This window comes from Anoplophora glabripennis, unplaced genomic scaffold (assembly GCF_000390285.2).
Source record: "Anoplophora glabripennis isolate ALB-LARVAE unplaced genomic scaffold, Agla_2.0 scaffold1107, whole genome shotgun sequence".
Lineage (NCBI taxonomy): Eukaryota > Metazoa > Arthropoda > Insecta > Coleoptera > Cerambycidae > Anoplophora > Anoplophora glabripennis.
The window spans coordinates 13,239-22,905 of record NW_019417229.1 but is presented as its reverse complement, the minus strand read 5'-3'; the positions used below and the strand labels follow the sequence as shown (position 1 = coordinate 22,905).

General features: G+C 28.2%; 1 protein-coding gene across 1 annotated transcript; it reads right to left on the bottom strand.

Annotated features, from left to right (window-relative positions):
* Positions 1-961: 961 nt before the first annotated feature.
* LOC108914045 (dynein beta chain, ciliary-like) lies at positions 962-1,628 on the bottom strand. Its single transcript, XM_018719740.1, has 2 exons — positions 1,449-1,628; positions 962-1,393 (listed from the first exon to the last, which is right to left on the bottom strand). The coding sequence occupies exons 1-2, from the start codon at positions 1,626-1,628 to the stop codon at positions 962-964; spliced, it is 612 nt and encodes a 203-aa protein (XP_018575256.1).
* Positions 1,629-9,667: the final 8,039 nt, after the last annotated feature.

The window sequence follows — 9,667 nt, the reverse complement described above, 5'->3', positions numbered from 1 at the left end:
AATAAAATGTATGAGCTCTAATGTTTTCCTGGTTTTCCTGTGCCCACTTAAACGCTGCAGATGTAATTCTATGCTAGTCAGGGTATTAGCTGGCGGACTGTCAGCAGTCTTCGCCCTGAGATGGCTGACGCCACGTGAATTTTACGAATAAAACTAATGTTCAGTAATTTCAAAACAATAAATTTGTAGAAGATAGGTTATTAGCACCTGTTCCGATCTTTTAGAGACGCAACTTCGGCGATAAAACTTGATTTCAACATTTCCAATTTTCTGTTTACATTTGCGGAGAATGAATGTTTCAAATAGCCCGTGCAGGCCCCTCCCAGCGTTAGATAGCCGTAGCTGATTTTGTAAACTCACGACTGCGAAGCCGAAGGTCCGGGATTCGAATAGCGGGCGGGTCGCATTTTTTTTTTTTTTTTGGAGAATGTTATTTATTATTAACCAACCCACAGAGAACGTACCGCGGAGCGGTTTCTCTCAAGCCCGAGAGAAAGGTCAAGTCTTCTCTCGGCTTACCTACCTTTCTAGTCATTTTTTAAAATACACTCGTGTTAAACAGCTCATCTTTTTAAAAATGCATGGCAATACAATTATTTTTGTTTCTCATAAATCCTTAACTTTTCGAAAAAAAACTTGAAGAGCTCAAAAAGGTAGTAAATAAATGGGGCTTTTTAGACATATTTTTTAAAAGGAAAAAATTTTATCGAAAAAACTCCTTATAAAAATACTTCAGGGTTGAAAAAAATTTCAAAAAGCTAGGTTTTTTTAATTTTTGGAGGGGCGTAACTTTTCAGGGAGTTTTTTCAAAAAATTTTAGACCCCTATTAATTTTGATCAGAGAATCGCCCCTTACATTTTTTCGATGTTATTTAGATACACCCTGTATAGAAAATGCACAAGAAAAAAGATGAAGAACTCTTCTCAGAAAACTTCCGATAGTGAAAATCGGCTTTACTTTTCAGACAATAAATAACGTTTTTAGATTTACCAAATCTGGTTGTAGCAATTCTTCCAAGTACGTGATGCAAAGTCTTCTGTCCCAATCATCTGTTATATGACCACCGTACATGATTTCTCCAAATAAATATCTTAAATCTTCCCATGGTACTTTCGAATTTGCTTCTAGATAGTTAAAGAGTACAAAAACGCTAATGGTCAGATCGCCCACATTGAATGGATAGATTTTGTTCCAACCTTGTGGTCCAAACTTCCTACGTTCTGCTACAACAGCATGAAAGTAACACAAGGAAAACAATATGACTTTGAATTCGGCTTCCTTTCCGGACTGCTCCAAGGTTTCTTGGTTAAAATTCGAAAGGGCTTTGTGCAAATTCGCCTGCATCCCCGTTGGTGGTTCATTCGTTATTTTTATTGACGACTCAAGAATACCCTAAAATATGCATTTTGAATATATGAACTTTACTCGTATTGAAACATGTTGATACCTGAGGAATTATATGAGCACTTGGCGTTGATGCTGGTTCCGCACTCATAAATACTCTGTAGTTTGCATGCGACCCCTCAGCAAACCGTTCTAGATATTTTTCTAATGCTGGTAGCCATTTTCTAACCAAGTGTATGTTTTGCAATACTACCCAATGCCCCTTTTCAGCAGAAATTTCCATTGCTTTTTCAGCCACGATTTCCTGACCTTGACCTAAACGGATTTATCATTTTTTATTCTAACAGAAAAAACCTAATTACAAGAAAAATAATATAAAGTTCACATATAGTGAAATAGGAGATTTTGTTAAAATATTACTTTGAAAGATAACACAATAAACAAGGCTTGCTATCTAAAATTTTTGCGGAGGTATTAAATACCATTATTAAAAATTAAATCGATCTAGTAGATAGTGTTCGATTGGATTCGTATTCGATTTTAGACCCAACAGAAGTGTATAAAACAGTGTTTTGAAAATATTTACAGTTGCGATATATAATTATAAATATAACTTAAAAGCACTGTACATATGACATAAAAGCACTGTAAATAATTTGATAAATATGATGCATAAAAGTAAGGTTGCAGTTCAAATATATACCCAAAATAATTCAACTATATTATCAATGTAATGGTACATACAGGGTGTCCCGAAATTCATGCAACAAAATTTGGTTACAGAATCTTAAGACAAATTTAGGGGACCCGTATTTTCTATTTTTGCCAAGTGGCCCCCTCTTTCGGAGTTACAGCCCCCTGAAGTCCGCCCCTAAGAATAATCTTTTTTTTATATCTCAGAACCCTGTTGTACGAGAATCACTAAATTTGGCACAATGGGGTTGTATGACATGTGGAATCTGATGGTGCTACGTTTTTTGGCGGGGAACCCCCTTAAGACAATTTTTCGTGGGCCCTCTTGTCTTTGGAGGCGAAATTTTATCGCATATTTAAATTTCTTAAAAATTATCAGTCCACTAGAAAGCCATTAAATTTAGAAACTTTTTGTCTCTTTATACTTTTTTTCGTAAAACGAAATATTTTCGAGAAAAATGTCAAAATGTGATCGAATCGTGATCGTGAATCGCCATTTTCCTCAAAAACATTGCGTTTTANTTTTTTTTTTTTTTTTTTTTTTTTTTTTTTTTTTTTTTTTTTTTTTTTTTTTTTTTTTTTTTTTTTTTTTTTTTTTTTTTTTTTTTTTTTTTTTTTTTTTTTTTTTTTTTTTTTTTTTTTTTTTTTTTTTTTTTTTTTTTTTTTTTTTTTTTTTTTTTTTTTTTTTTTTTTTTTTTTTTTTTTTTTTTTTTTTTTTTTTTTTTTTTTTTTTTTTTTTTTTTTTTTTTTTTTTTTTTTTTTTTTTTTTTTTTTTTTTTTTTTTTTTTTTTTTTTTTTTTTTTTTTTTTTTTTTTTTTTTTTTTTTTTTTTTTTTTTTTTTTTTTTTTTTTTTTTTTTTTTTTTTTTTTTTTTTTTTTTTTTTTTTTTTTTTTTTTTTTTTTTTTTTTTTTTTTTTTTTTTTTTTTTTTTTTTTTTTTTTTTTTTTTTTTTTTTTTTTTTTTTTTTTTTTTTTTTTTTTTTTTTTTTTTTTTTTTTTTTTTTTTTTTTTTTTTTTTTTTTTTTTTTTTTTTTTTTTTTTTTTTTTTTTTTTTTTTTTTTTTTTTTTTTTTTTTTTTTTTTTTTTTTTTTTTTTTTTTTTTTTTTTTTTTTTTTTTTTTTTTTTTTTTTTTTTTTTTTTTTTTTTTTTTTTTTTTTTTTTTTTTTTTTTTTTTTTTTTTTTTTTTTTTTTTTTTTTTTTTTTTTTTTTTTTTTTTTTTTTTTTTTTTTTTTTTTTTTTTTTTTTTTTTTTTTTTTTTTTTTTTTTTTTTTTTTTTTTTTTTTTTTTTTTTTTTTTTTTTTTTTTTTTTTTTTTTTTTTTTTTTTTTTTTTTTTTTTTTTTTTTTTTTTTTTTTTTTTTTTTTTTTTTTTTTTTTTTTTTTTTTTTTTTTTTTTTTTTTTTTTTTTTTTTTTTTTTTTTTTTTTTTTTTTTTTTTTTTTTTTTTTTTTTTTTTTTTTTTTTTTTTTTTTTTTTTTTTTTTTTTTTTTTTTTTTTTTTTTTTTTTTTTTTTTTTTTTTTTTTTTTTTTTTTTTTTTTTTTTTTTTTTTTTTTTTTTTTTTTTTTTTTTTTTTTTTTTTTTTTTTTTTTTTTTTTTTTTTTTTTTTTTTTTTTTTTTTTTTTTTTTTTTTTTTTTTTTTTTTTTTTTTTTTTTTTTTTTTTTTTTTTTTTTTTTTTTTTTTTTTTTTTTTTTTTTTTTTTTTTTTTTTTTTTTTTTTTTTTTTTTTTTTTTTTTTTTTTTTTTTTTTTTTTTTTTTTTTTTTTTTTTTTTTTTTTTTTTTTTTTTTTTTTTTTTTTTTTTTTTTTTTTTTTTTTTTTTTTTTTTTTTTTTTTTTTTTTTTTTTTTTTTTTTTTTTTTTTTTTTTTTTTTTTTTTTTTTTTTTTTTTTTTTTTTTTTTTTTTTTTTTTTTTTTTTTTTTTTTTTTTTTTTTTTTTTTTTTTTTTTTTTTTTTTTTTTTTTTTTTTTTTTTTTTTTTTTTTTTTTTTTTTTTTTTTTTTTTTTTTTTTTTTTTTTTTTTTTTTTTTTTTTTTTTTTTTTTTTTTTTTTTTTTTTTTTTTTTTTTTTTTTTTTTTTTTTTTTTTTTTTTTTTTTTTTTTTTTTTTTTTTTTTTTTTTTTTTTTTTTTTTTTTTTTTTTTTTTTTTTTTTTTTTTTTTTTTTTTTTTTTTTTTTTTTTTTTTTTTTTTTTTTTTTTTTTTTTTTTTTTTTTTTTTTTTTTTTTTTTTTTTTTTTTTTTTTTTTTTTTTTTTTTTTTTTTTTTTTTTTTTTTTTTTTTTTTTTTTTTTTTTTTTTTTTTTTTTTTTTTTTTTTTTTTTTTTTTTTTTTTTTTTTTTTTTTTTTTTTTTTTTTTTTTTTTTTTTTTTTTTTTTTTCAGGAGGGGAAAGGAGCATCGACTACATGGTCATTAGCTCCATAGACAAGGATTTGGGATGTTATGGATCTGGATAAGAGTTTGGGAAAAAGAAAAAAAGGGAAAATGGAAATGCAGTATCGATATCATGATTTGCAATAATTGTTATTTTTACAATTTTGAATAAAAATTGGTTTGTTTTAAGTAAACTAATGTGTTCCTTATTTCTGTGATACCTGACAAGTTATCGTAAAGGTCTGCCTTCAAATTATGAAGAGCTCTTTGGTTTTCCAATGCTGGACATTCACACAGTAAATGCTTTATAGTGAGTAATTGGTTGCAGTGTTCACATTGAGGTGGGGTCTCACCCGCCAATAGATATTTATGTGTGAGAGCTGTATGTCCTATACGAAGCCGATGCAGGATGACCAAATCTTTTCGAGGTAAATGGCAACTTTTGTACTTAGTCTTAGAGGTAATTTTAGATACAATGTGATTCTTTAAGTCTGACTTCTTGATTATGTCTACATAAGGGTTTTCCAGGAGCGTAGCAGATCTTGCTCCAGCATCAACAAGTTCATTCCCTGGTATACCAACATGACTCGGTATCCAAATGAAAGTTATTTTGTGTTTATCTTCGACAAGATGTTTACTAAGTGCTTGGATTTTTTGCGTCACTGGATCGTTTGAATATATATCCCTTAGAGATTCTAACGCACTTAAAGAATCGGTTGCAATTAAATACTTTTTATTTGAAGGTGTCATAGATATATAAAGTAGAGCTTGCCAAATCGCGTATTGTTCAGCAAAGAAGACAGAGGCATTATTCTGCAATGACCACTCGTGAGTCTCTGTGTCAATTGCTATCGCGCAACCAACTCCATCCTNGGGCGTAACTTTTCAGGGGAGGGTTTTTTCAAAAAATTTTATACCAAAGACCCCTATTAATTTTCATCGGAGAATCGCCCCTTGAATTTTTTTGGTGTTATTTAGATACACCCTGTATATATATATATATATATATCTAGTAGAAAAACAGCTAGGATCGCTCGTCAGTTTAACCCTCCAGACACAGATCGGTTTCGGACTTATTGGTCCTCATCAGTGTGCCATAGGTGAGACAACCGACGACCGACCCAGCTGTTCTAGTGTCATGAAATCACAATACAAAAGTACAGAGAACGCGAAGCACCAATGGCTCCATCTGTCGTGCTGACTTCCTACCAATCAGTTCGATGGCTACTATGGTAGGAAGCGGCCTGTTTCCAGGCACTTTGTTGCACGATTAGTCGCCTAGATGGCGAAAACAAGTGTTACCTAGTAGAACAACAGCTAGGATCGCTCGTCAGTTTAACCCACCAGACACAGAACGGTTTCGGACTTATTGGTACTCATCAGTGTGCCATAGGTTGCTGACGTAATCATTAGATAAACAATTACGACAAATGAGTTACAACAATTGTTCAAAATTTCCACCGTCTGCTGTTAAACAGACTTAAGCACATTGTGCTACTGCTCTAACAGAGTTGCGTATCACCTCTAGTGTTATTTGCTGTATTGATTGAAATAGGCGGTTCTGCAATTCATTCAAATTTGCCACTGGTGTTCTGTACACCAACGTTTTTAAGAAGCCCCAAAATAAAAAAAATCACAGGGCGTTAGGTCTGGAGACCGAGGTGGCCAAGCAAAAGGACCGCCTCTGCCAACCGCACTGCTTCACCTGCACGATTATTTGAAGCTCCGAGAGCCATCAGCATATTCACGATTTGAATAATTGTGCCCTATTATTTTGCAGTTTATATTGACAGGTACTTTTACTGTACTGTAACGATGTCAATAAATATATAAATGCTTTCTGAATTGTCATTAATTGTTATAGAGCTGTATGTTTCAAACAATACAACAAATAACGCCAGAGATGGTAGGTACGCAACTCCGTTCGAGCTGTAGCACAATGTGCTGAAGCATGTTTAGCAGCAGATGGTGGAAATTTTGAACAATTCGTTTGTCATAATTGTTTATCAAATGATTAAAAATTGAAAATTTTTATTATTTTTGAATATTTAAAACTGCCTTATCTCGAAAAATATCGGTCTGATTGAAAAATGATAGAAACATTATTTTATGACCTTATCTAGCTCAACATGATCCCAGAGTCCGTGTCCGCGAATTTCGTAACACCCTGTATACAGGGTGGTCCGAATTTTATGCAGAAAACTTCGAGGACAGATAGACCTCTTTAAAATAATAGGAGTTTGCCTTATAAACATAGGTCTGGAACGGCCTCGCTTTAGAGATACAGGGTGTTGAAGTTGTTAAAAATATATATTTTTTGTTTATATCTCAGGAATCTATTAACCGATCTCAATAAAATTTGGTACAAATAATGTACGATAGTAGGCCTTGCATTCCCTAAAATATGTGCTCTAAGGGTTTAACCAGTGGTGTACAACTGGACAAGGGTCACCCTTTTTTATAAAAAAAAACTACACCACTGTATTTTTTACAAGTTATTGCAACGGATTTATATTCTAATGCACTAAATACGTAAAAAAGGTAACTTGAATTTTTTCCTTAAGATTCACCATTTTCAAGTTATTCATACAAATACAATCCCCTTGTGGCAGACACTTCAAATAATAATATTACAAAAATATTTATGTTTATGCTTAAAAGTAAGTGCAATTTGTAAGCACATCAACAAAATTCTTTCCACATCACTTGGGAGGTATTGTTCCTGGTGTGTTTTAGTTTTCCCTGGAGGCATTATCTTTACAAATAAGAACAATTTAAATCAAAATAATAATAAAAATACCTTTACCAAGCAACAACAACTAAACGTTACGTATTTACAGCAATTGTTTAAAATGCGAACCACCCACATCGATACATTTCTGACATCTTCTATTAATGAAACTAATTGAAGCTAATATCATGTGGTGTTTTTTTTTAAATTCATTACATCCGTCTTCTATTTGCTGCAGTAGTTGTGGTCTAGTATCTATTGGAGTAAACTTTTCAGGTAGGTCACCCCAAACATAGAAGTCCAAGGAGTTTAGATCTGGCGATCTGGCTGGCCAAGACACTGGACTCTCTGCACCATTACGGTTGACATTGGCATTTGGTCTTCTACCTACCCACCATCTTATATAATTTTCATTAAGCCATTGTTGTATTATTTTCCTAAAATGCGCAGGAGCACCATCCATTTGTATCCAGCTATTTTGTCGTATATTTAATGGAACATTCTCTAATAATTCAAATAGATGGTTTTCTAGAAAGTTTATAAATGACTCCGAATTTCATGAGGATTTTCTTGTGACCAAATATTCAGATTGTGAAAATTGACTACCCTTCGCCTTGTGAACGTAGCTTCATCGGTCCAAAGTATTTCTAGTAAGAATTCAAACAACCACTGATAAAAATTCAGGCGTCTCTGCATCTCCCGGAAGTAAATTTTGCATAGGTTGTAAATGGTACGGATTTCTGCCATCCTTACGTAGAACTTTTCAAATTTTCGATTTACTCACCCTAAGTTGCCGAGACGTTCTTCGTGAACCTACTTAGCCGAGGATCGTCGTCAAATACTTTCAAAATTTCATTTCTTTGCCTCTTATTCCTTTGTCGTGATTTTCCAAATATTGTTTTAATCCAAAAAGATGAAAGCGATGAGTGTAAAGAATTTTGTTGATGTGCTTACAAATTGCACTTACTTAAGCATAAACAAAAATATTGTAATATTATGGTTAGAAGCGTCTGCCACAAGGGGATTGTATTGGTATGAATAACTTGAAAACGGTGAACTTTACGAAAAAAAATCAAGTTACCTTTTTTACATATTTTGTGCATTAGAATATAAATTCGTTACAATAGCTTGAAAAAAATACAGTGGTGTAGGTTTTTTTTTATAAAAAAAGGAGGTGACCCTGTCCAGTTGTACGCCACTGGTTGAATCTTTAGAGTTCATATTTTAGGGAATATAAGACCTACTATCATACATTATCTGTACTAAATTTTATTGAAATCGGTCGATGGATTGCGGAGATATAAACAAAAAACAATTTTTTTTTTAACAGCCTCAACACCCTGTAACTCTAAAACGAGGCCGCTCCAGACCTATGTTTATAAGGCAAACGCACACTATTTTAAAAAGATCTATCTGCCCTCGAAGTTTTCTGCATAAAATTCGGACCACCCTGTATATACAGGGTGTTTCAGGATTAAGTCGACAAACTTTAAGGAGATATTCCTCATAAAAAAAATAAGGAAAAAATCAAGTATAATTTTTTTCCAGAGACGCTTCATTTTCGAAATATAGGGCGTTAAAATTTAAAAAAAAATCGAATTTTTAAAATAACTTCTAAATGAAGAAGGCTATTTAAGCCAAATTTGGCATGACATATCTTCTTATAAGATACCATTTTTTCATAGAAGTAGAAGTCCCGCAAGCAACTAGTGGCGGAGTTATGACTTAATCCTGAAACACCCTGTATATATATAATATATATACGACGGCAATTAAACTTTCTAGAAATTATATTTGTACAAAGTATCAAAATATAGAGGTGTTTCAATTCTAATTCTAATTTTAAGTAGAAATTGTTCCTTAGGAAAGTTCTAAAACTTGACAGGTACTTCTTTTGGATCCTTATTTCTTTAGCATTTGTTTCCAACGCGTCTAAGTATTACAATTATTACATTTATTTTTGCAGTGACAAGTATACGATAATGGAGAAGAAGTCTGGGTACAAACTGGTGATGCTGCTTACTATTCAAAATGTTACCAAAGTTGATTTTGGAACGTACACATGTATAGCACAGAATACCATGGGAAAGTCTGAAGATAGTGTCAGATTATATGGTAAGAATCCCTTTATTTACCAATATAATATTACATTAATACATTGAAACTAAAGATATTCTGAAAAAAACTTCTTTAAAAAAACTTAATTTTTTGGCATGTAAAAGTCTGCTCGGATTATATATTCTTCTTTATTGTATTATGTATAAAAAATCCATATAATTTTAAAAATAATAGCAATTATTTACTTGAAATTAATTAGGGCAGGTTTATTAGTACTTTTAGTTGCAACTGCACTAAAAAAGTTGTAAATAACCCTAACAAAAGAGTCCATTATTAGTTATTTTTAACATGTATTTTTACTCATTTTGATATCTCACAATGAGAAGTAGTTCATCACTATAAAGTTCTATTTTCACTATATTCCTAATTTTGGAGATATTTTTATAATTTTATAATGCGGATTAATCAATATAAAGATGAT